Consider the following 26,212-nt stretch of genomic DNA (forward strand, 5'->3'; position numbering starts at 1 on the left):
CTGTTAGAGGCAGGCCACCAGCAGTGGGAGGCTGGCACAGGGTAGCTGTAATCTAGTGTGGCATTTCTACGGCAAAGTCACAGGCAATTTGGCCACAGAAAGCCATGCTGCTGCGCCGCTGGCAGAGGGCAGCCTGCCCCAGGCCTGTGGCCCTAATCTCCCTCCCCAGCGGCCCGGCTCAGCCACTGCTGCCGGTCCCAGTGCCTCTGTCAGTTGGTGCCTCTGCATTGGCCTCAGCTTGGTGGGCAGTTTTTAGGTACCAGGTTTGCCCAAATCCACAGGGACGAGGCTAAGCCAGGACTGAGCTAGGGAGTATGATGCCAGGGCCCACCTTCCTGTGAAGGATGTAGAGGTTTTGGGGACCTGCTCCCCTGGTGAGCCCCTGGGCTCTGGCACTGCTGGGGACACCCGGCCAGCTCTGGTTTCACAGACATTGGAGACTGGCAGGGCTGGCCCAACTGCTCACTCCAAAGGGCAGCCTCCTCATCGTGCTGAGCCCATGGCGCCGCCTTGACGTGGGTCATGGTGCAGCTGGGGGTGTCAGGGGGCTGAGGGGCAGGGTGGGGTGGCTGGGCTTATTCCCTCCCCCTGCTCCCAGGCCGGAAATAACCCTGTCAGCTGGGACCAGGCCCGAGACAGATTCCGAAGCTCTTGGCGGGTGTTTCTGCACATCTGGAGCCGAGTTCTCTCTCCAGGGGCCCGAGGGAGCCTTGCGCGAGGCTGCAGCTGTTGGCAGGCTGGTCTTCTCTAGGCGGCAGGACAGATGTTCAGGCTTTGGGGACGAGCCTGTTGGGAACATTCTCCCAGGTGCCACCTCTGGGTGTGCTTGGTGGAGGGACCTCTCTCAGCCAGGGATGTGGGTGGGGTCCTGGACCTGTCGTGGCCCTGGCTGCTGACCTGCCCCGAGGCTGCTGGCAGACTCACACGTGAACCGATACACACCGGCGCCCACACACCACACACACAGAGGTGCAGTGACAGGTATGTTGCCAGTGACACATGCATGCATAGCAATGCTGTTTATGCACACACAGATTCACACCAACAGCACTGACACACACTGTCCCTCAGACTCCCACCCACACGCGTCCCAATAACTCCAAGTCACTCTGGGGGAGTTTCCATGTCAGGCACGGGGTCCAGGGCTCCCACATGTCCTCGGGCCAGGCTGTGTTTGACCCACACATCACCTCCCTGAGGCCTCAGGAGCACCGAGAGGGTCCTGCCCCGTTTATGGGAGAGCCACACAGACTCAGAGCTGGCCCCTGCACGAGGCAAGTCAGTGGGGAAGGGGTGCCCTGAGTCCACACCCTCCCAGGTGTAGGCTGCCTCTGAGGGCCAGGACGAGGAACCAGGGCCCGGCGGGACATGGGCGTTCTCTCCAGCAGGCAAGTCGCTTGCCAGACGTGAATCAGTGCAGCTGTGCCTGAGGTTCTGGGGTACACGCCGGAGGGGGTACCCAGGTGGGCTGGGACCCAGGCGGCAGTGAGCCCACTGGAATGGAGGGCTGAGGCTGCATGAGGGAGCCCCCACAGCCCACATCCCGTGCCCAGTAGGAAGGTGGCCCCCCAAGACAAATGACCACCCAGGACGCACGGGTCCAGCCAAACAGCAGCTTTATTAGTGGTGCTGGACTCTGCACAAACCCACAGTGTGCTCGGGAGCATTCCCGAGGGCTTCTGTGGAATGCCTCCCGGCGTTGGGGACAATACTGTGTAGCGTTTACACTGGAATGATATAAATAAAGCTTTGGTGTGTAGGCTTTCAGGAAAGAGTATAGGTTAACACTGCGATACGAATACTTCACACGACACCAGCTCTCAACATGAATCGGGGTTCTGGCCAAGGGTAACTTCTAAGTGACAGGACACCGGGTCTGCTGCTGCAGCTCCTCGAGGCCTGGCGGCAGGAGGAGGGGTCTAGGCCTGAGGCTCTGCTTGGCCCTGTCGCTTCGCCTTCATCTGCAGGTACCGCCCTTTACCTTCCTCAAAGCGCTTCTTCTCGTCCTCGGTCTCAGGCTGCAGGACACACGGAAACAGGCAGGTTAGACATGCAGGACCGTCCTGTGGGCCGTGCTGCCCTCAGAGCCAGCTGCCCCCACCTGGGACCTGCACACCCAGGACGGCGCAGAGGACCCTGCCCAGCTCTGCTGGCCTCGCCCCATCTTCCTATAGGGCCCGTCTGCTAGGTGGAGGGGACGCGGAGGGCATGGTGGGCTCAGGAGCAGTAAACAGGGTTGCTGAGCCCTGTGGACACCCCACATCACCTTGCACAGCGCTGGAATTCCAAGCCCAGTGTCTCTCTGGTAATGAACTTCAGCTGAAACTGTACTCGATAATGAACTGTGGGAGGGAAGGTCTAAAGCTTGAGCCGAGTGAGTGGAGAGGAAGGAAGGGACCCCACCCTGGCTCCATGCCCAGGGAATGCCGGCCGCTTATGGGCTAAACGCAGGCTGGTCAGTGGTTCCACCCCCTGAATATGGATGGGGACCCAGCTGCTGAACAGCAATGAGAAGGGTGCCTCGGGTCCAAGGGGCTGCTTCCTGAGCAGGTGTGGTGGGGCTCCCTTCCCACAAAGCAGCCACGACTGCCCCTGGTTCAGAGCACTTGCCTTCTCAAGGTCACGGCCAGCACAGCGTCCCCCACTTCCCACAGCCAAAGACGGGACATTGCCCAGGATGGTCCCAGTTCATGACCTGTTGGGACTGTGAGCAGCACCCCTTTCACTCTCAGAGTGGCCTGGCTTGGTGGCTAAGTCTTGTGGCCCCTGGGCAGATGCTGTGCCAGGAATAGCAGGTGGTCACTTTCGAAGCCCCATCTGTCCCACTGCAAAGTTCTGTCTGGTCCCACCCTGGCCGGAAATTCAGGTTTAATGGGCTGTGTTAATTCCTTTGGGACATTTCGTTGAGACATTTTGAGGGTATATGAAAGCCAAAAAATGGGGCAGTTGCCCTTCATCTACAATGACACCAAACTCCAGCAGCTATTTTTAGGCCTAAGTGTTTTATAGACAAATGGTCTATTGGCAAAAGAGAGAACCACCAGCCAGAGGATGTAATGTCAAGTTACACCAAATATTTCCTCCCCCTTAGCTTTCTCCAAAATTGTTCTCTAAATGTCACCAGGTGTAAACTGTCAAAACCTTGCCGGCCTGGAGCCAACGGAACATTCGGGATTTTAAAGAAACAGGATGCTGCTCCTTCCATTGGTTCTGGTTCCCGTTTGAAGAGTCCTCAGTGCACACAGGAAAAGTGGTGGCTTTTCCAAGACACTTTATTGAAGAATCCCTCCTGCTGTTCTGGTTTAATCTCTGGCTGCCGTTTTTAAAAATAAAATTTGAGGCTATCCAATTTGACCTGAAATAGCCCAAGGAAAAATAAAATGTCCTTTCTGTTTTAGCAGCAGATCTAAGGGGGCAAGATCCCCGGGCTTCCTGGGGGCTGCAGGGCTCAGAGCTCAGCCCTGCTGCTGATGGGGGCTCCAGGAAGCCATGGCCGCATCCTGCTGGGCTCCAAGGAAGGTTCTGTGCACACCCAGCAGAAGGGGCTGGATCTGCTTCTCAAACTTTCCTGCGCATACGAATCATCTTGGGAGCTTGTAAATGCAGGTTCTGATCCGGTGGGTCTGGGAGCTGGGGCTAAGATGCATTTCTAACAAGCTCTAGAGTGACACGATGCTGCTGGCCCATGGACCACACTCTGTGTGGCAGGGCCCTGCCCCAACAGGGGACATCAGAGGTGGCCAAGAATGAAAGTTCAAGGCCGACAGGCCCGGACAGCAGGAGTTTTTCCTTTTCCCTCACCTTCCCCTTGGAACCTGCTTGGTGTGGGGGAGGAAAACCAGTGGCTCCTGTCCCCCCGCCTGGCCAACAGAGGAGCAGCAGCCCACAGCCTGCTTCCTGCCCACCGCCGGGAGGACCCTGATTTGGTAGAGCAAACGCTGGAGTGAGTGTGGGGTCCCAGAGCTGGGAAGCAGGGAGTCGGGGCCTGGTGGGGCTGGCTGCTGCGCTGCGCTGATTTTAGAGTGACTGTGGCCTTAGGAGACAGTTGGGGCTGAGAGCAGCAGAGCCAGAGAAGGGGGCACCAAGCCTCCTCCCGGTCTGAAAGCCTGGCCCTCTCTGCGGCGATGTCCCTCTGGCTGGTGGAGTATCTGCCCTCAGGGAGAAAAAGGAGCAGCTTGGAAAGAAAAGGAACCCTCGACAGGAAAAGAGTGTGAAGCTGGCTCAGGAAAGGCAGCCAGACAGGGAGGGGACGCTGAGAGGGAGCCTCTGCCCAGTGCATTGGAGCTGGCCCTGCCTGATATGAGGAGACTTTCTGGAAACATGCGGATGTGGGCCACTGGCAAGGAACTTGGCCTCCAAGTACCTGGGTCACCAGCCAAGTGCTCTCAGGGATAGAGGGCGGGGGGGGGGGGCAAGGGAGAGGTGGCAAATGGCTCTGTGGAGCTGACACCCTCATGGGTGCCCTGGATGGTGGCTGGGTCCAGGAGACACTTGTCTGTGTCTGAGGATCCCTAGGGCTTTCCACCCACACTGGGTACCACCCGCTGGCATTACCATGGCAACCACAAGCCTATAGCAGGCGTGGGGGTCTTGGTGGTCTCCGGGCCTCCCCTGGCCTCTATTTCCCCAGCTCCAGTGGGAAATGAATCCTTTCTGGGGGTCTGTGGCCAGGTAGGTTTGGGAACCCGCACACTCTAAATGGCCTCTTACGATAAACAATGCACGCTGGAATCAGGGTTCTAAAAATCTCGAAGTAAGATAAATCTGTTTAACTTTGTTTAATTGGGGCATTCGCAAACGGAGTTGGGCAGGGACCTCCTTTCCTAAGGAACCCTGCTACCACCTTGGGGTTGGCTGAACGGTAACTGGTACCCATGTCCTTTTGCAGAAAGCACGCCACATGTGCCCCCAAAGCGGGCCTTGACAGCCTTGGATGGAACCTGTGTCCACACTCTGTGTGGCCTCCGGAATGGGCAGCTTCAGGCCCAGGCCAGGGCGCAGGCTCCACCTCAGGACCCTGCCCCACTGTGTGCCCTTCCTGGAGGGGCCCCTTTTTCTGCCCAGAAGCCGGCCTGGCCCCCTCTCCTGGCACACCCTTCCCAGTCCTGTGGCCTCACACGATTCACCTACGTTCCTCCTCTGTGACACGGGCCAGTGCCCACCTGACAGGGCTGCATGAGGACCAGATCCTCCTAGCGGGCGCCGTCTGACACCGGTCACTAAAAACACACTGACGGCAAAGGCAGCCTGTCACAAAGGATCCCCCACTGACTGAGCCCTCCTGCACGGAATGTCCAGAATGGGCAAGTCCGCAGACAGAAAGTGGATCTGTGGTTGCCAGGGTTGGTGGGGACGGAGGGGTGCAGCCCAGTGATGACTAAGGGGTGCAGTGTTTCTTTCCAGGATGATAAGATGTCCTAAGATCGATGTGGTGCTGGATGGCCACCTCTGTGAAAATACTAAAAACCGCTGACTTGTATTCTTGAAATGAGTGAACTGCGTGGTATGTAATTACATCTTAATAAAGCCGTTAGAAAACAAAACTGTCACAGAGGTGTGAGCCCTGTTATGTGGTTTACAGGAAGTAAAGGGAGAGGTTTGGCGTGGCCGGTGCCCCTGCCCAAATCCTGGAGCACACAGGGGCAGCTGGGCGGAGGAAACGCTCGCTGGATTGAAACCAGACACTTTCTCTGCTCAGCCTCGGTTCGCTCAGCCCACACGTGCGTCAGGAGCGCCCATGTGCAGCTGGCACTGGGGACCCCGTCCTGGGGGAGCTGATGTTCTGGCTGACAACACACAGAATGTACCCAGGGTTGTCCCCACCTGGTCAGACTCACCATCCAGCAGGGCCAGGCCTTGTCACCAGGATGGCTGCCCCAGGGGACTGGCAGAGGAGGCAGAGCTCATCAGAGACCTGCCAGGCTCTGCCACAGAGTAATGGTGGACTCTCGGGCAAGTTCCTTATCACCCTGCACTTCAGTTCCTCATCTGTAAAATGGGTAGAAGAGTCTGTCCTCCCATGGTTGTGGAGGTGAGAGCCACCATCAGTGGCAAATGACCTTCTGTGGGGGTAGAGGGGTCAACGGCATGACCTCCTAGTCTCTTCTGATATGGTCTGAATGCTCACGCCACCTGAATACACATGCTGAGGTGGCAACCGCCAGAGTGCGGGTATCCGGAGGTGAGCAGGTCACAGGGAGCCCTCCTGAATGCGATCGCTGCCCTTACGAAAGAGGCCGAGACAGACCCTCACCCCTTCCACAGGTGAGGACACAATGAGAAGAAGCCATCTGTGAACCAGGAAGGGGCCCTCACCAGACACCAAGTCTGTCACCACCTTGATCTTGGACTTCCCGGCCTCCAGAACTGAGAAGTAAGTTCCTGTTGTTTATAAGCCACCTGGTTTATGGCACTTTGTGACAGCAGCATGAATGGTCTAAGACTCCTTCTCACTCCAGGCTCCAGGAGTCTGGGATTCTTGGTGATTTTCTAGCATGACAGGAATGACACGCGTGCACACCAGAGCCCGGCCCCGGGCCGGTCAGTGGTTCTATGGCAACTGTGAGGAGGAAGACTGGGCCTCCAGGCCAGGCCTCTGCAGGGCAAGGGGCTGCCCAGGTCCACTCCCTGGAGGCCAGTCTACCGTGAGAATAGGCCAAGGACTCTCTGAACAGAGACCTTATCTCCTAGAGACACGCCGGACACCAAGGCAAGCACGTGATGTCTGAGATTTGCTTCACATAAGCGGGTGGGGGAGGCGGTCAGGGCTACAGACTGGCCCTGAGCTCTTAACTACGTAATCCTTCTTCTCTCTACTTTTGCATGTATTTGAGCTTTTCCATAATTAAAAAGCAAGAAAAGGGAAAAAATTCAACTGGACCTATGAGGGCAGCTGCGGATGGAGACAACCCAGGGCTCCTCTCTTCCCGGGCCCAGTGACCTCCCGGCCCCAGGACAGGGGCCACCGGCATCACAGGGCAGCGCTTTCCTGCCCTCTGCCCCACGGTGGCAGTGCTCACAGGTGAACTCGGGGTTGGACCAGGCGATGAGGACGTTCTCTGGGCAACCAGCTCTCAGGGAGCGGCGGCATTCGGGGGGTCCTTCTGCACGCCAGGCCCCACCTCAAGCACATTAGAGTCCTCAGGACAACCCATGAGAAAAGAAAGCAGCGTCAAGATTATTACTGGTCCCCTGTTACCCATGAAGGAGTGATGCAGAGAGAGGCTGAGTAACTGGCCCAAAGCGACAGAGAAGGTGGGCAGCGATTCAGCTGCCTCAGGTCACTCCATGCTGACAGGCTCTCGAGGCTGGGACCTGCCGGCAGGAAGTGGGGCAGCTGGCGAACCTCCAGGGTCTGGACGGTGGAGGGGGAAGGATGGTGCTCCTGGGAGGAGCCTTCAGCCCACCTGCACCCACAGCTGCTTAGCTGCCATGGAGGGGACAGGCGGGACCGTCCAGCCACCAGGACACCCCCTCTGCTCAGAGCCAGGCGCCTCCCAGGCAGCCGCAGGGGCTCTAGTCGAGAACAAAGACCGTGTCTTCCGTCTGGCCCAGGCTCCAGCCCACGCAGCTCCCGGAGCGGTGAGGGCAACACTCGTGGCTGCCAGGCCCCAGGTTTACCACGACAACGCCTGGCATCAGGGTGTCCTCCAGATCGGCAGTGATGCCAGCAATGATGTTGACGCTGCTACACGCTTAGGGAGAGTCAGACGGGGCCGTCACCCTCTACTTCCTCCCCAGCACAGGAGGAATCCTCCTCTTCTAGGCAGGACTCTAGGAGCGAGGACAGTAGTATGGGAGCGAGGTACTGACACGCACGCCATGAGGGGTGCCGGCTCGCAGGTCGTGCACGTGTGGGGCGGGGCTGCCCTTGTCCCAGCCCGGCCCTCGGGTGCAGCTGTGGCGACGCAGCCTGGCAGCGCTTCCCAAGCTGGGGCTCCCCCAGGCCAGGGCCCTGCCCCCCACCATAGCATCCCAAACAAGTGCACCAAAGGTTCTGGACGCTTTTCCCACCTGGTCTGTCACAAGTGACCCGAGGAGTGCACAGGCCCAAGTACAGGTCACCCCAGTGGTCAACTCAAGGTGGAGAAGGGGTCAGCACCCTGCCCTGGCCTCAAGTCTACTCTGATGTTTCTCCAACGTGGAATGTTCACAGCGAGCTCGTCGGCCAGCATCTGCCCGGACAGAGCCAGCGCTGCCCGATGACGGATGTGCGGGAGGCCGGCCGGCCGGCAGGTAGGAGCAGCTGACGGCCCATCGCTCTTCTCCTGTCTCTGGGGACGGTGCCCTGTGCTGAATGTTCTGGGCTCTGAGAGCCTCGTTCTGCCCCTTCGGCCTCAACATCCCATTGGGCACCCACTGTATGGGCGCCTCCACCCAAGATGCAGACAGCCCAGTTCCCGGAGGGTGTCCGGACAGGCAGAAGTGTATAAGGACGATGGTGAAGGGCAGGAGGTTCCAGGCAGCCCAGGACCCTCGCTGGCCCTCCGGGGAACTGACACTGAGCAGAGGGGCAGGGCAGTGTCTCTGCCCTACGCGGTGGCAGGGTCACCGGCAGTGAGCTCTGATGAACAGCTCTCCTGTCAGAGTGCTGAAGGGGCCACCACGGCCCTGCTGGGTGGGGAGCTGACGGAACGAGACAGATGGCTCCCACACACGGCCCCCACCCACGACTCAGCTGCCGCCTGGCCTCCCGCAGCCGTCTCCCTCCATCCGGCAAAGTAAATAAATACATAAGTTGTTGGCTGTTGCTGTTTTTAATGGAGTGGTGGGGGTGGGGGAAGGAAAGAGCCCTCCACAGAAGTCAGGTGCTCCTTCCAAGGACCTGTGGCTGTTGGCGGGGGAGGAGCTGTGCCCCAAGATCACCCGCTTGGGCCCTGGGCCCTCCCAAGCCTCTGGGGGCTCCCGTGCCCATACCAGCCAGAAAGGAAGAGGTAGCAGAGGGCATCATGAGCATCTCGCAGGCGCCTGCCTGGTGGAGGGTGGTGAGGGGCAGGACTCAGGGTCCCACAGACCCTGCTGTGTGGCCTCAGGCACACTGCCCATCTTCCGAGGGCCAGGTTGCCCTCCCCCCACAGGAAACAGGGTCTCAATGAAGTTACAGCAAAGTGCTTCCTGCGGGACCTGGCAGCTCCATCCAGTGTGTGCATGTATGCATGTGCACACGCGTGTGTGCACGTGTGTCTGCGGGGTGAGCCTGTTGTCCTCACAAATGACCTCCGAGGCCAAGTGCACTCCTGGGGCCTGGTGGCTGCTCCAAAGACACACCCTACTGCTGTGTGTCTGCCTTGGGAAGGCACTGTCCTGGGGAGAGGGTCCGATGGCCTGGGGTCGTCCCAAGCTAGCAGGTGGAAGCGCGCTGGCTCCTGGGCCCCTCATGCCCTCCCCTCCCGCCTGGCAGCCCCTGGGCCTGGGTCTGTCTTCCTCCCTCCTTGCAGCGCTTCCTGCCAAGTGCCCTCTTCTGGGCTCTCTTCCACTGCAGGGGAAGCCTGAGGCTTTCATAGCCTAATGCTGCAAACCAAATGTTTTCCATTTTGCATTTTCTATGCTTTAAGAACACACATTTGGAATGTGGCATGGAGGACAAGTGACTAAGTGCCACCCTCGGTAAAATCAATAGCTTGTCCTTTTTGTAATTAATGGACGTCTGGTGCAAAGAGGGTTTCCAGTGGTAATAAAACAACTTCCTCTAAGCCTGAGGGACACGGATTTTCTTAATTAGAAAGCCACGTGGTATATCCTCCCCCATGTGATATGAGACAAGAGGGGTCTTGGGACAATCACAAAAGCAATTAAAACGTCTTCTGATTACTGGGGACGCTCAGCATGGCCTGGTGAGGGGTCCCGTGTGTGAAGAGGCCTGTCGGGCGGCCAAGGGTGAGCTCAGCACCAGGACCCACTAGACCCATGAGCAACTGTGTCCCCAGAGACCAGCTCCACCGGGATGGACCTCGGCGAGCCCGTCCATTGAGGCCTCCTGGGAGCCGCACGCCTGGCTTAATTAATTCTGCTGTGCACACCTGGGACTCACTGCACAGCCTTCAGCGGGACGCAGCCGGAAGGCGCAAACGATGAGATCTGTGCAGGAGTCACAAACCCTCGCCAGGGCTCCCCCACGACAGCACTGGCTCAGATCCTGAAGGAACTGCCCTGCCTGTGAAATGCCCCTGCGTGAAGGCCGGTAGGAGGCTGCTGGCAGAGGCAGGGAGCCCTGGTGCCGCAAAGGGGGAAGGGGGCTCAGGACTCCGCCTGGCCGGGGCGCCTCCCAGGAGCCCCTCTCATAGGGCTCCTCAGGCCCTGCACCCTTGCTCAAGCCCTGCTCCCAGTGGGAGTGTGGACACAGCTGTCCCCACCCAACAGCAATGAAGATAGTACCTTCTGCAACTGCCATTTGCCGAGCGCTTACCAGCAGCTAGGCCTGGCCAGAAGCTGCCTTCTCACCGCACGCCTCTGCCCTGTGTGTGCCAACTCCGTGTCCCTGAAGAGTCCTTCCTGCCCTGTCAGAGTGCCTGGGACACAGCGGGGCCCAGGAGGCATTTGTTGAATGAATAATGAATGCATGACTGAATGATCAAACAAATGCAGGTCAAACAAGCAGGCCTTACTTCTAAACTGGTGTGGCCTTTTTTTTTGAGACAGAATCTTACTCTGTTGCTCGGGCTAGAGTGCTGTGGCGTCAGCCTCGCTCACAGCAACCTTAAACTCCTGGGCTTAAGCCATCCTCCTGCCTCAGCCTCCCGAGAAGCTGGGACTACAGGCATGCGCCATCATGCCCGGCTAATTTTTTCTATATATTTTTAGTTGTCCAGCTAATTTCTTTCTATTTTTATTAGAGACAGGGTTTCGCTCTTGCTCAGGCTAGTCTCGAACTCCTGACCTTGAGCAATCCGCCTGCCTCGGCCTCCCAGAGGGCTAGGATTACAGGCGTGAGCCACCGTGCCTGGCCCTAAACTGGTGTGGTCTTTATGTTTAAGATTCAAAACCTGTGGGGTTTTCTTGCTCAATGGACACTGGCATCATCTGTCCCCAACCAATTCCAAAGGGCTCAGACCAGTGAGGGCCTCAACAGGGGCCTGCAACGGTGACAAGGGCATGACTGGGGAGCCCAGCACACCTAGGCTTAGATATACCCCCATCCCTGCTCCTGCCTAGAAACACCAGGTCTCCTGCTGGCCACCACGGCACTTCCCCCTTTCTGCAGTGTGCGTGTGCATGTGCATGCACGCATGCGTGACAAGGTTTCTCTGTCCTTCCTTCTTGCCACTGTGGGAGGCCCAGGGCCTGTTTCTTCTCTGTACCTTTCAGCACCGGGCTGAGAAGTGTGTCTGGCCCCAGAGGGCCTTTGCCAGGACACTCCACACCACGAGGAGAAAAGCCCATATCAGGAATCAATAGGCACGAGCCTGCCCCAAGGAAAACCTCTTGGTCCTTTGGCCAAGCCCTGGTTCGGGTCCAATGACTTTTCTAGGCCCCCCATCCCTGCCAACTCCCCTTCCAAGGCAGCCCCAGTGGAATCTGGGCTGCCCCGACTCTAGCTGCATTGCCCTCTCTTCCACTGCACCTTCTCCTAGCGGTCCTCACTCTGTCTGGGGCAGGGATGTGACCGCATGCAGGGGGACAGACAGGCCATGGCTCTACCCTGCCCTCTGCTGTGTGCTCCCTAGGCCTGGCCCTGAGCCAACCCCTCTATAAACCTCCAGGTCAGGAAGAATGCGAGCAGCACAGCATACCCAGGCGGGACTTTACCCCTGGCAGTGGCCAGGCCAAGGCGGTCTAGAGAGCTGCCTACCAGAGCTGCAGAGCAGCAGCAGGCGTGGAGCTGTCTGAGCACAGAGCATCTTTGAAAGATATTTGCAGGATGAAAAAATCAAAGACCTTTGGAGAAAGAATCTGGGTTCAGGCAGCGTGACGAAGAGAGCTGGGCTGGTAGGGGAGGGCTGTGTCCTCTTTTCTGCACCGACCTCATGTACGCTTCCCACAACCCTGGTTCTAGAGGACGTGGGACTCACGGGCCGCTAGAAGTTCCTGGGCACTAACCAATCAGGTGACAGGAGCAGCTTAGGAGTCTGGCATTTTCCCATCACAAGACAGTCTACCCGCTAAACATCCAGAAGGAAAGGAGAACATGACACTGGATTAAGAAACTCCATGAAAATCCTGGTCTGTGAGTCACTCATGTGGGCTGGCAGCAAGGTGGGGTGGAGGGGGCAGGGCTTCCCTCGCTAGTGGCCACACCAGGCAGGCGGCTCCCCAGGCCCTTCCAGGAAAGAACACATCAAGCTTTCTGCACTCCAGTAACACCTGAATTTCCTAAATTAGTCAATAGTTAAAAAATTATCCCAGAAGTTTAATCTTGGCTAAACAAATGAAGGAAGCAGAACAAGTGCTGCAAACTAAGGTGGCAGCATCCCTTCCCGGGGACAGACCACAGAGACTGAACGGAGGGGCCACAGGCGCTGCTAATGGCTCTTTTGGCTACGACATTCCCCAGGATTAGATATGGCCCCTTGCTGCCTGCAGGCAGTGCCCCAAGTGGTGGAGCCCCAGGAGCCCCACCCTACCACCCTATGACAAAGGCCGTGTGTGGGGACCCTCCTTCCATGTGCTGGGGCCTCGCTGGGCACTAGGGAGCAGACATCCCTTCCCCTGCCTGGCCCCGCCCTGGTCAGGAGAGGGGGTGTCAGTCTCTGCCACTGATGCTTTAGCCATGGGCCTGGGGCCAGAGAACTGACCGCCACGGAGAGCCTCGCCCTGCGCCGCCGCCTCAGTGCAAAGGATCTCTAGCGAGACATCACGGAAACAGCACAGAGGGCTCTGGGAGCTCCAGCTGCCTGGAATGGCTCCAGCCAGCACTGGCCAAGGGGAGCCTCTGCCTCCCAAAGCTGTGGCTCTGAGCACTGCGTCACAGACAGCTTCTAGAAGGCTGAGAATGCAGGAGGCAAAGGGAGGACAAAGTCACGAGCCAGTGATGGAAGCAAGGTGAGCTCTGTGTTCCAGAGCCTTCTAAAAGTTGTATGGGTCTGAGCTGAGGCCATGCCTCATGTAATGCCCCAGCAGAGACAAAAGAATCAAACTGGAGGGCCGCCGGCTTGTGACCTGCCGCATGGTCCTCCCTCTGGAGGGTGGGGACGGCCTGTCCTCACCCACATGAGCCAGGCAGGCGGGAGGCACAGCACATATGGGGTCGGCGCTCTATGGAGGCTCCAGCTCCCTAAGACCAGCACCCAGGCCCACAGCCCACATGTCCCCCCAAGGCAAAGCCTCTCCTGACCCCTGCAGTCCCACCTGCCCAGGGAGACAGAGCTGTCCTGTCCTCCTAACCAGACAGCAACCCTGCTGAGAACGGCTTCCTGGGCCGGGCCTGGTGGGCTGAGGCTGCCCGAGGGTGGAGGCAGGTTAGAGGTGACAAAATATAAAAGTACACATTTCCCCTGTCATCTTCGTGGAATGCCCTGGCTCCAAGTGAGACTCGCTCAGAAAGGAGAGGCAGAGATGGCTGCACCTGCTTTGCTCTCTCCCTCCCTTCGTTTCAATCCAGAAAATATTTTCTTGGAACCTCTGAGGCCTGGGTCCCACTGGCCTCCAGAGATGAGGCCTATGAGCATCTGCCGGGACCTTCCATGGTGGGGGCAGGTGGCTCTGGGGTCACAGCCTCCTAGCTTGGGTTTTTTAGGAGCAAAGCAAAGCATATCTGCGCTGAAATACTCTGTCTATGTGACTGGCCATGTGGTCGAGCCATGGCTCATTTGGGGGAACATCCATTTTCCAAAAGAGCCAGGGAAACAGCAGTACTAAAGGGCTCATTCAAAGGCCACATCAAGTCTTTCTGGTAAGCGCCGCCTACTTACAGGGAGGTCAGTTTGCATGCCCTTCATTGCATTTACTTACTCAATCATACAGGGTGTGGTTGAGTCTCACCCACAAGCACCTCCCACTGTCTCAGAGATTAAACTGAGTGTGCCATTGTCTACCCAAAAGAAAATCCAAAAATAAGAAGTAAAAGCCACTCCAGATGAGAAGGAATCAGCGAAAGATCTCTGGATACACGAGAAATCAGAGTGAAACGACACCTCCCAAAAGAAAATGATAACTCCATGCCAAAGGAAGCCAACCAAAACAAGAATATTGAATTGACTAAACAAGAATTTCAAATATGGAATGTAAGGAAGCTCAATGAAATATAAGAGAAAATAGAAACCCAACACAAAGAAACCACAAAAACAATGCAAGAAATGAATGAAAATTGAATTAAAAAAATCAAGCAGAGTTTCTGGAAATGAAAATATCATTCAAGGAAATACAAAACACAGTGGAGAAAGTCTAAAGAGCAGGCTAGATCAGGCAAAAGAAAGAATCTCAGAGGTAGGAGACAACACCTTTGAATTAAACAAGTCAGTCAAAGAGAAATAACAGACAAAAAACAGGAATGAATAAAGCCTATAAGATATATGGGGGCTGGGCGTGGTGGCTCACGCCTGTAATCCTAGCACTCTGATTGCTCGAGGTCAGGAGTTTGAAACCAGCCTGAGCAAGAGCAAGACCCCGTCTCTACTATAAAAATATAGAAAGAAATTAATTGGCCAACTAATATATATAGAAAAAATTAGGCCGGGCGCTGTGGCTCACGCCTGTAATCCTAGCTCTTGGGAGGCCGAGGCGGGCGGATTGCTCAAGGTCAGGAGTTCAAAACCAGCCTGAGCAAGAGCGAGACCCCGTCTCTACTATAAATAGAAAGAAATTAATTGGCCAACTGATATATATATATAAAAATTAGCCGGGCATGGTGGCGCATGCCTGTAGTCCCAGCTACTCGGGAGGCTGAGGCAGAAGGATCACTCAAGCCCAGGAGTTTGAGGTTGCTGTGAGCTAGGCTGATGCCACGGCACTCACTCTAGCCTGGACAACAAAGCGAGACTCTGTCTAAAAAAAAAAAAAAAAAAAAAGAAAAAATTAGCCAGGCATGGTGGCGCATGCCTGTAGTCCCAGCTACTTGGGAGGCTGAGGCAGCAGGATTGCTTGAGCCCAGGAGTTTGAGGTTGCTGTGAGCTAGGCTGACGCCACGGCACTCACTCTAGCCTGGGCAACTAAGGGAGACTCTGTTTCAAAAAAAGGGAAAAGAAATATGGGATTATGTAAAGAGGCCTAACATAAAAATTATAAGCATCCCTGAGGGTAAAGAAGAAAATACACAAGGGCTTAGAAAGCTTATTTGAGGCAATACTTGAGGAAAATTTGCCAGGTCTTACTAGAAATCTGGACATCCAGATGGTAGAAGTACAACAGACTTCTGGGAGATTCATCACCAAGAGTTATTTACCATGACATATAGTCATCAGACTGGCCAAAGTTAACATGAAAGAGGCACTCCTATAGACTGTAAGGTGAAAGCATCAGGTGACTTACAAAGGAAAACCCGTCAGACTAACTGCAGACTTCTCAAATGAGACCTTATAAGCCAGAAGGGACTGGGACCCTATTCTCAGTCTTCTCAAACAGAATAATGCCCGGCCTAAAATTTTGTATCCTGAAAAACTAAGTTTCTTATATGATGGAGAAATAAGGAGTTTCTCAGACAAGCAAACACTGAGGGAATTTGTCAAGACCAGACCTGCCCTGTAGGAAGCACTCAGAACAGCGTTTACGTGGATCAGCACAATAGACACTCACCAGTGTAAAATCATCCAAAAGCTGAAGTTCAGAGCTCAGATACCACAATGGCTTAAGAGGTAAAACAAAGCAATAAAGTTCTATGCAACAGGATGAACAGAAATCCACCCCACTTATCAATTCTTTCAAAAATGTGAATGGCTTGAACTCCTCACTAAAGAGACATAAGCTGTCTGAATGGATAAAAAAATACAACCCAAGTTATCTGCTGTCTCCAGGAAACACATCTAATCCACAAGGACTCATTTAGATCCAAAGTGAAGGGATGAAAAACAACATTCCATGCAAATGGAAGCCAAAAGAATGCTGGTATAGCCATTCTCATATCAGATACATAGACTTCAAATCAATAAAAGTAAAGACAAAGATGGTCATTATATAATGGTGAAGGGAACAATTCAACAAGAAGACATGACAATTCTAAATATTTACACACCTAACACAGGTCTTCCCAGATTCATAAAGCAAATCCTACTTGATCTAAACAAAATGATAAACAGCAGCATTGTAATAGCCAGAGACTTCATCACCCCACTGACAAAAGGGACAGATCCTTCAAGCAGAAAATAAGCTAAGAAATAATGGACTTAAACAGGACCCTAGAACAAATACACCTAACAGACATTTACAGAACATTCTACCCCCTAACTACTGAATATACGTTGTTTTCATCTGCTCACAGAATATTTTCTAAGATTGATCACATCCCAGGCCACAAAACATGTCTCAAGAAATTTAAAAAAATAGAAATTATACTATGTATCTTCTCAGACCACAGTGGAATAAAATTAGAAATCAATTCCAACAGAAACACTCAACTTTACACAAAGTCATAAAAATTAACCTACTGCAGAATGATTATTGGGTCAACAAGGAAATTAAGATGGAAACCAAAATTCTTCCAACTAATTGACAAAGGGGACACAAGTTACCAAAATGTGTGGGATTCTGCAAAAGCAGTCATAAGAGGAAAATTCATATCCTTAAATGCCTATGTCTAAGAGACAGAAAGATCACAAATCAACAATCTAATGAATCGTCTCAAGCAAGGAATTTGAAAAGGAAAAGCAAACCAATCCTAAACTCAGCAGAAGAAAAATAAATAACTAAGGTCAGAGAAGAAATAAATGAAATCAATTCCAGAAAAATTATACAGAAGATTAATAAAACAAAAAGTTGGTTCTCTGAAAAGATAAACAAAATTGACAGGCCTCTGGCTTGCTTAACCAGAGACAGAAAACAAAGGACCCTAATAAGCTCAATCAGAAATGAAAAAGGAGACATTATAATTGATACCACAGAAATACAAAATACCATCTCTGAATACTATAAAAATCTCTATGCACATAAGCTTGACAATGTGAAGGAAACTGACAAATTCCTGGAAACACACAACTTCCCTAGGCTCAATCAGGAAGAAATAGAACTAAAAAGACCAGTATTAAGTAACAAAATTGAAGCAGTAATAAAAAATCTTCCAGCAACAAAAAAGTCCCAGACTAGATGGTTTCACAACTGAATTTTACCAGATCTACAAAGAACTTGTACCTATACTACAGAAATTATTTCATAATATCGAGAAGGAAGGAATCCTCCCCAACTCATTCTATGTAGCCAGTATCACCTTGATACCAAAGCCAGGAAAGGACACAACAAAAAAAAAACTACAGACCAATATCCCTTATGAATACAGATGTAAAAATTCTCAATAAAATCCTAGCAAGCCAAAACAATAAAACAAAACAAACAAACAAAAAACAACAACAAAACCTCCAAAAACCAAAAACCCGATGTGGATGGTGTACCTGGAATGTTACGGGCTTCTCCCTTGTCAGGGGCTTGGGCGAGCCCTCCCTGATGGCCCTGTCTATGCACGTCCCCCTCAGACCCAGGCTGGGACCCACAAATTCTCCAGCCGACACCCCGCGTCTCCCTAGGGCCTCGGGCTGCAGCACCCATGTCTGCTAGAGTGGGAGGCAAGTGCTGCACACACAAGAGGAGCCAGGGACCACCCCGGCTCCAACAGACACTGTGTTCTCACACTCCTGCAGAGGAAAGGCTTCCCAGACCTCTTTCCCTGTCTCTCCCCAGAGGCCACTTTTCCAGCCCCTTCAGGCTGTCCAGGGCTCCCACCCCCAGGTCAGAGGGCACTGCTACAGAGGGGAGGGAGCCTGGGTCTGCCTCTTCCAATAATTAGCCTGGAAAGTGCTGGCGGCTGCTGGGAACTGTGTTGCAGGCCCCCCAGCGTAAAATATTCATCAAGAAGCAACTCCAAGCAGAGAGGCTGCCTTCCCTGTCAGCGGGCCCTGGGGAGGGAAGCTAAAAATAGACGGGAGGTTGAAGAGCCCACGGTGTGGAGGGGGAGGCAGAGTGGGAGGAGTGGGCGACCTGGGCACATCTGGAGGGACCATGTGCACATGCATGTTTGCCGCGTGGGCACACGTGTGCTCTGAGCCTGGCCTGTACTCATGCAGGCGGTCCCCAAGTGACAGCTACAAATCCCTCTGGGCGCTGCCCTGTCCTCTGCACTGGAGGCTATTTTTATGGACATAGCCGAGCCCCAGGACACCTCAGTGAAGAATCAAAGACTCTCTATAAGCACGAAAAACAACAGCCTGGATCAACATGACACCAGCCACATGCAGGACTCACACTGGGGGATGGGTCACCACTCCCTCCATTTGAACACCCACCCTTCCCACCCTCTGCAGCCACCTCCCCCAGGGCTAGCCCTCCTCCCACATCCCGATCCCCCACCCACTGGCTCCATGAAAGTCACAGGTCCAGTCCCAAAGGCCTCCTTGATTGCCGGCCACTGTCCACACAAGACGGACCTTCTTCCCAGAGCCCCTGGATTACAGGCCCCTCGTGGTCATGCTCCTGGTCCCCCCAAGCTGCTGAGTGCTGCGGCAGGTGCAGGGGTGTCTTGCCCACCCCTGTGGGCACTGGGGGCAGCCAGGTAGCTGTGAACCGTGCCCGCAAGAGCTGCTGGGCTCCTGGGCGGGCGCCTTCCAACTCGGAAACGGCCAGTATTGCCAGCCTTGCCCGAGCACCCCGTCTGTTTGCACCGATGCCTTTTCAATGTGCATATCGTCCAGGCTGCCTCGATCTTCCTATGCACACTAGGAGAGCGCCACAGACTCAGCCGCCTGGACGAGGAAAGGGCCCAGGACGCTCCAAGGCTGCATCCCAGCCCCCCGTGGCTCTCGCAGTATGTGGCCTCAGGCCTGTCGTGGCACCCAGTTCCTGTTACAGGCAGCTGGCTCCACCTTCAGCCAATGTCCCCTTCACCTGGATGGTCACCAAGAGAGGCTCCTTGGGCTCCTTCCCTTCCTTCCCAACTCCACTAGCATCTTGGCCGGGCGCGGTGGCTCGTGCCTGTAGTACTAACACTCTGGGAAGCCAAAGTGAGAGGATCGCTTGAGCTCAGGAATTTGAGACCAGCCTGAGCAAGAGCGAGACCCCATCTCTACTAAAAATAGAAAAAATCAGCCAGGTGTCGTGGCACATGCCTGTAGTCCCAGCTACTCAGGAGGCTGAGGCAGGAGGATCATTTGAGCCCAGGTGTTGGAGGTTGCAGTGGGCTATGATGATGCCACTGCACTCTACCTGGGGCGACAAAAATAAATTAAAAATAAATAAATAATAAAAAATTTAAAAAGTATATATAAATGAAATAAAATAAAATGGTATCTGGCCCCCAGCTGACTCTGATTCCCACCTCCCCTTCCAGCAACATCTAACACCCTCTCTTTTCACCCACTTGTATGCTCCCCCCTGGGAGGGTGCGAGTTCCAGTGGGGAGGGCTCTGGGGAAGAGCAGGTAGACGGGGGCAGACAACTGCCACCCTCTGACCCTCACCCAGCCCATGTGGCATGCACAATGGCCACCACCACTGTACGGATATGGAAACTGAGGCACACAGAAAGAAGATGCCACCATCACACAACTAGTAAATTTAAAGCTCTGACGAGACCCCAGTGGCAGGACGCCTGCTCCCATACCTATAAGCTGCGACAGCACGTGCAGCGTTTGTGGTGGAGGGGCCTGGGGGGTCTGAGGGGCCTGCGGCCGCAGCTCTGCCTATCCAGCAGGAGCACTGATGGCCAGGAAGGAGCACCTTGGCTGGAGACCGCAGAGCCTGCGAACCACTGAGACGTCTCCTGAGCCCCAGGTGTCCAGAGCTGGGACAGATGCTAAATTAACTCATGCACTAGATGCTAGGTGAATTCAGAGGTGTCAAGCACCTGAGGATATGGCACAATAGCAGAGGGGGTGGTGGGGGCATCACTTTTTCTAGAGTGGTCAGGGAGGGCCCTTCCAAGGACGAACAGTCTGGGCAAAGCAGGCAGGAGCCGGCTCTGGGAGGGTCTGAGGGAAGGTGGTCCAGAGGAACAGCAAGTGCAAAGGCCCTGGGGCAGGAGTCGGTCTGTGTGTTTGAGGAACAGGGAGGGCTCAGGGTGCAGAGTAGTCATGTGGGGTTTAGGTGGCAGGGGAATCCGATTTTGGATTTTAGCTGGCTGAGCCCCAGGAGGGTTGCGGTCAAGGGCAGTGGGAGGGGAGGAGGGAGCAGCTGGGACTGAGCAGGGATTGCTGGTGGGACGGGGTGTGGGGGACTGTGGCTGCTCAGGAGGGAGGGAGGGGGCCCAGTCAGAGTGCGAGCCTACGAGGAGGGCTGGGATTTAGTGGGGGGAAGAGTAATGAGTTCAATTTTGGCAAACTGTTTGAGATGCTTCTGGAGACCCTGTGGGGGGTGGCAGGGCTGGTAAAGTCCATTTGGAAGTCAACAGGGGACACAGGCAACACACCAGGCACGGGACAGGGCTGGCCACCCAAGGAGAGGAGCACAGGTCAAAGCCTCGTGTTCATGGGGTACTGTGGGGTGGCCAGGGAGGCCAGCGTGTCCCTATGGACACTGCGGAATCCCACGTCAGGGAGTGCAGACGGGAGTGGCCTGGTCAGTTGGGCCAAAGCCAGGAAGAGGCCAGCGAGGTAGAGACAGCACAGCCTTGGCCCTGGCCACGCCGCTGTCCAAGGGAAGACACGGCCAGGAAAGAAAGGAAACAGCGTCTGGGAGGCCTGGAAGGAGAGTTCAAGAATGTGCCTGTGTGAGGCGGGGAATTTGGGTCCAGGAAGGAGAGGTGAGGGGCAGCCACACGTAGAAGTGTCACAGAGGGCGATGGTCACTGGGGGAGAGCCCAGGAGGGCCCAGGAGAGGACAGGGAGACGCTGCTTCGGGCCAGTCCAAGGCGGGCAGAGAACCAGACTCTGAAGGTCAAGGGCAGAGGAGGTCGGGTGGGCCCACAGCAAGGCCAGGGCCGAGGTGATGCCGTGGGAAGACCAGACTCTGTCTTGGCCAGGCATCCCTCTCCGTCTTGGCCCTAGGGAGACCCCCCAGGCACGCTGGACACTGTGTGGGGCCTGTACGGGGAATGGGGTGGGTTTTATAAGCAGAGGGGCTGGTGGGGGGTCTTTGTTGTGGGTGGCTGGGGGGCTGCCGTGGGGAGCAGGGGCTGAGAGGCCCCTGCTACGGCGGCGCCTGCCTGGTAAGCCCCAAGCAGGGGACAGCGCATCTTGGCAGGCTGGCACGAGGGCAGGGAATAGACGCTTGGATGTGGCATGGCAGGTGCTGGCCCCTACCCCTGCTCCCTTTCCTTCCTTTAAACCAGGCTGAATCCACTCAATCTGCTCGCTGGTCCTCCAAGGCCAGGCCCACCACTAACCTCTCTGTGCAGCCCAGCCACCTCCCCTCTAAGGCCCCTACCACATAAGCCCCGCAACACCACCGGCGGCCCTGCTCAGTGAGGGGGCTTGGAGGGCTCAGCCTGGACCAAGCAACCAGCCGCGTGGGCAGCCTGGGCCAGCCAGGGGGTCCTCCTCGGCCACAGGAAGCAGCTATCAGCACCGCACTCCCTGCCTTTGAGAGGAAGTGAGATTTTAAATGCAATATGTTTATTTGCTATAGAGGATTCTAGTCCGCGCTCCTCTCCAGGAGACTGAGCAGCAAGAGCTGGCATCTGCGCGGGGAGCAGACGCGTGGGGGCGGGTGGGGGGAGGTGAGCGCTCTGGAAGTGGGGCTCAGGCTGCCAGGGGCTGCGGTCGCCTGCCTGGCTGCTTCCACAAGAGCACTAGATACCCAAGAGGCCTGGGGGGCCCCCCGATGCACCCAGGCACTCTGCTCCCCACCGCCTCAGCCCCAGAGGGCAGGAAGCGCCAACTGCAGCCCACAGTTCTGGTTTCCTCTTGGTCCCTTTAGTAATGACATAAGGTCTAGTTCAGAGGCATCGGGACCAGCCCCTGGGTGGTTGGCCTGGACAGGAATCTTCATCCTCATGAGAGAGACACGGAAGCTACCTCTCTGGGCCACACTAACCCTGCAGGTGTCTGGGACCCTCCAGGACCCATGCTGGGCACAGACCCACCAGCTCTAACACGAGTCAGAGGTGGCAACCACTGTGACAGGTGAGTAGCCAGGCGCACACACCCCGTACCTGCCCCCCCACACCACCCTCTGCACCCCCAGGGCAGAGCCACACATGGCAGCCCAAGGCAGAGATAGGCCAAGAAGCCTGGACTTCCCCAGCCCAAAGTCCATGGGTCTGGCTCAGTCTGCACCAGGCCGGACACACGGGCCACGGCCATCTTAAGACAGCCCGCCCCTCCAGCTTCCCGCCAGGCCCCTTGGCAGGGCATGGAAGCCCAAGGCTCGCAAAGGGGCCTCTCATCACATCTGCCAGCCCCACCTTGCAGTCCACAGGCATGGAGCCCGAAGGCCTCCCCTCAGGCATTCTCGACCTTCCCGATCTGCACAGCAGCCTGAGGTCACTGGTCCAGGGCGTGGCCAGGCCTAGGCCCTGCTCTGACCCCGTGGGACAAGACAGAGGGACTCACGCGAGCACCATCTCTGCTGGAGTCCTGAGAGCACCCCCCCAACCCCGCAGACACACACTCACCACGAGCTGGGGCACGGGCAGCGGCTTGCCCTCCTGGCTCAGGGACACGTAGGTGAAGAAGGCACTGGCGGCCCGGTAGCGCTTTTGTGAGTTGTCCACCACGGGGTCGGCGTCCACCAAGACCTCGATTTCCATGGATTTATTGCTCGTGAAGGTCATACGTCCAGAGATGGTGATGACACAGCCTGCAGAGACGGGAAGGCGAGTGTCAGGGCGGCCTTCGCCCCACAGCAGGCCCGGGGAGAAGTCAGTGTTGCCGAGGACAGCCAAAGACACTTGGTTAGGGCACAGCCAAAGACACAGATGCTTAACTAATTACTACGATGTTAAAATGACAAAATATTAGAATGCATCATTAGTAGCTCATGAATGTTTATCTTTCTACTGAGCAGACGTTTATTTTTATCATCTACATGGAAGTTTAGAGTTGAAGGGATCTCGGTGGCCACCTGCCCGAGCAGAGAGGAGGTGGCATCTACTGGAACGCTTCCCAAGCCACTCCACCCCCAGGGGAGCCCCCAGCTGCTTCCCAGTAGCTGAGTGTGAGCCGGCTCTGTCCTCAAGTTCAGGTCAAATCTGCAACCTGCACTGTCCACTCTTCGGCCTTTCTGGCGCCACTGGAGACACACAGCCGCCCACATGCTGCTCCCCAGCCCTGAAGTTCCAGCGTCTCAGGGCCCCTGCCCCTGCCCCTTGGTGGGATCCTATGTGTCAGGCATCCTTTCTGGCCCTGCAGGTCCTGCCCACGGGACCAGAGCTCCCTCCTCTGAGCCGCTGGACATCACGCCAGAGTCCCCCATGCCTACTGCTTCCTGCACCAGCCCGGTTTCCCTGTGGACGATGACAAAGTCCAAAGCCACCTGTTCCCGCACATCATCCCTGTGTCCCCCCCTCCCTCTAACCTGACCGGCCTCCTTATACTTCCCAGCCCCTTGCAGCACTGGACCCAGAGCTTCTCTCCTGCCCCTCCACCCTCCCAAGCATGGGCTCCCTCCTCCCACCCGGCCCTGCCCTCCTTTCCCTCGACATAATCTCCTAATCTCGTGGAGCTCAGTTTTTCTCCTATAAATGGGTACAAGGGAAGCTGTCTCGGGGGTAACTATGGGATGGAAGGAAACAAGCCAAGTGCTGAGCTGGTGCCTGGGGAGGGGTGCTTGGTGCACGGTCATCATCACCATCCATGATGTTATTGGCCACGAGGATGCATTAGCCCCTGGGGGCTTCCAGGGGAAGGGTCTACACCAGCCACTGCGTGGCATGTGGCTTCATTCTGGGCCAGCCTCAAAGAAACTCCTGCCCGAGTCAGGTTGCAGGACCTGCCCTTCAGAAACGAGTGCTGGCTGCCCGGACTTTCAACACAGCCTCTGGGACCCTCAATGTTCCAGTTCCACTGATACGGGCCCTACTAGACAGGTTCAGAGACCCAGAGAGAGAAAGCAGGTGGCACGGTGACTGTTAGGGGGAGGTGAGCAGGCCAGGGGCGGGAGCAGTTATTCCATGTTATACAGAATCAGAACGTTCCACGCCACATTCAACTTGCAACGTCATACTTACAAGGAGTGCTTCATGCCAGTTCTGGGAGGGAAGGAAGGAGCCGTGTGGTCAGCAGCAGGTGGCATTATGTGAGCTGCAAGGTGTACAGTCATGTGCAAAGCATCTGACGCAGTCACCAAGCACACACCCTGGGAAAAGGGCAGGCCACGGGCCCATATCCCAGCCAAGGAACTGGAAGGTTAAACAGATTAGCCCTGAGGGTCCCACAGCATCTCTGTCCCCTTCTCCAAGACTCAGGGGCCACAGAGCCAAAGAGCAGGGACAAGCCCTTCTAAGAGAGAAAACCAGCAGGAACATGCCCGAGGCCAGAGGCTGTTAATGAGGGACTGCCCACCTGCCTGAGTGCCACTGTGACAGCCGACTCCAGCGGTCTCTGGACACCGGCTGTGCGTCCTGAGCAACAGGAAACGCGTGCCCTCTGTCCCTGCCCACGGAGCCCCACCTGCCCCAGCAAAATCCTGGCTGCTCATGGTTTAACTTCGGTGTTAGACATTTGAAGAAACTTCTGACTTCCATCAACAGTGGTTTCAGTTAAGTTAGCTGACTCTGTGAGCACTGGGCAACCCAACAGAACAAGAGAATGCTGCCTAGGAGAGCCTCTTATGGGCCATAATACAATGGCTACTGCATAAAAGCTGTGAAATTTTTCAATTACAACCAAAACCTGAATCTTCTCAGCTTTCAGAGAGCAACATCGTCATTCCAAACGAGACATAGGCTATAACTTTGGCTGGCAGAACACAGATACTCTGAAGTTGGAAACCTGATTCGGTCACTGACTGGCTGGGGGACTTAATCCAGAACCTAGGTTGAAAGGTGACTCTCAAGTCCCAGTGGCCAAGATAGAACCCAGAGTTTCCAGGGTCCTGCTGGAGGGTCTCCTGTCTCCAGGCTTGGAAGGCCGATCCCACAGCTGACCCCAGGGCAGATTCCGGGAAGGGGCTGTGGCAAGGCAGCTGGTGTGGCTGGCTCCCAGCTCCAGGGCACTGCTCTTGTCCATCCTGGGAAATTCCAGGCATATCCGCAGACCTGCCTTACATGAAAGTGAGTGATTTTTAAGGGAACACACAGGCTTTGGGCTCTGCCTGCTCACCTTGAGGGTCCATTATCCACGTCTTGCACTGCAGGGACACAGCTCCTGCCCAAGGGGTATATAAAGCTCTGGGCAGGACCAGGCATGGGGTGGACGCTCACAGCTTGAATTGTGACAGGCATGGAGGCAATCACATGCTGGGCATCGGGGCCATTACCTGCCCTAGACACAGCCAATGCTGTCATTCCTCTCACTAGACCAGAGCCTGGACTGCCTGACCTGCTGGCCAAGTTGTGACCAAGTGCCTGTAGGCCGTTTCATCAAACATGGAGGGCAGTAAGGCTGGTCACTCATTGAGAGCTGAAGACAAGGCAAGTGTGTTAAAGTGGCGCGTGGGGAACATCAGCCCAGCAGAAGGCCAGAGGCACAGCCTGAGGACCGCTGGCGGAAGACCTGGCCATGCCGCTTGGAGGTCAGGACATCTAAGGACCTCCCAGCAAAGAGGGGGTCAGGCCTCCCTCCCCTGGCATGAGTAAGGCAGGGAGGGTGGGCCACTCCTGCCCTGCATGCTTGTGCTGTCTGTCTATATCTTGCAGTGACCTCGGCATTGGGCAAGCTTGGGACCTTGGGGGACCCATCTGAGAAGGGAGAGAACCTCAATTCCACTACATTGTGCCTGTCTTAGAAACCACCAAAGCCAGGAGGATCCCAGCAGTGCCATGCTCCGCCATGACAGCAGCCGAAGCTCAGAGAGACCTTTTGGTCCTGACAATCAGCCCATTGAGCTCGGAGCAGAGGTGCTGCCTTGGGACATTCCGGAAGGTAGCATGTGCAAACACCCCGAGGACAGGGCAGCTCGTTTATTTAAAAGAGGGGTGGGAAACGGAGTCAGGGGTCCAGACATTCGCCGTGATGTGTCTTAGCAAAGACTGGGGGCAGACACCTGGCAAGGCTGCAGTGTCCACAGGCTGTGCTGCCATGAGGGACAGCCCAAGTCCCACAGCT

General features: G+C 55.7%; 1 protein-coding gene across 4 annotated transcripts in view; it reads right to left on the reverse strand.

Annotated features, from left to right (window-relative positions):
• Nucleotides 1–1,599: 1,599 nt before the first annotated feature.
• The window catches only part of ACOT7 (acyl-CoA thioesterase 7), a 104,952-nt gene continuing 80,339 nt past the window's right edge, over nt 1,600–26,212 (reverse strand). For 3 of the 4 annotated variants that reach the window (XM_020285507.2, XM_075993464.1, XM_075993463.1), the window contains exons 8-9: nt 22,621–22,805; nt 1,600–2,018 (exon numbers count right to left, since the gene is read on the reverse strand). In XM_020285507.2, the coding sequence (XP_020141096.2) occupies nt 1,920–2,018; nt 22,621–22,805 (284 nt within the window). In that variant the 3' untranslated portion in view covers nt 1,600–1,919. The remainder of the gene's footprint in view (nt 2,019–22,620; nt 22,806–26,212) is intronic. The other variant, XM_075993465.1, reaches the window with a different exon arrangement.

The sequence above is a fragment of the Microcebus murinus genome, chromosome 2 (genome assembly GCF_040939455.1).
Source record: "Microcebus murinus isolate Inina chromosome 2, M.murinus_Inina_mat1.0, whole genome shotgun sequence".
Classification (NCBI taxonomy): Eukaryota; Metazoa; Chordata; class Mammalia; order Primates; family Cheirogaleidae; genus Microcebus; species Microcebus murinus.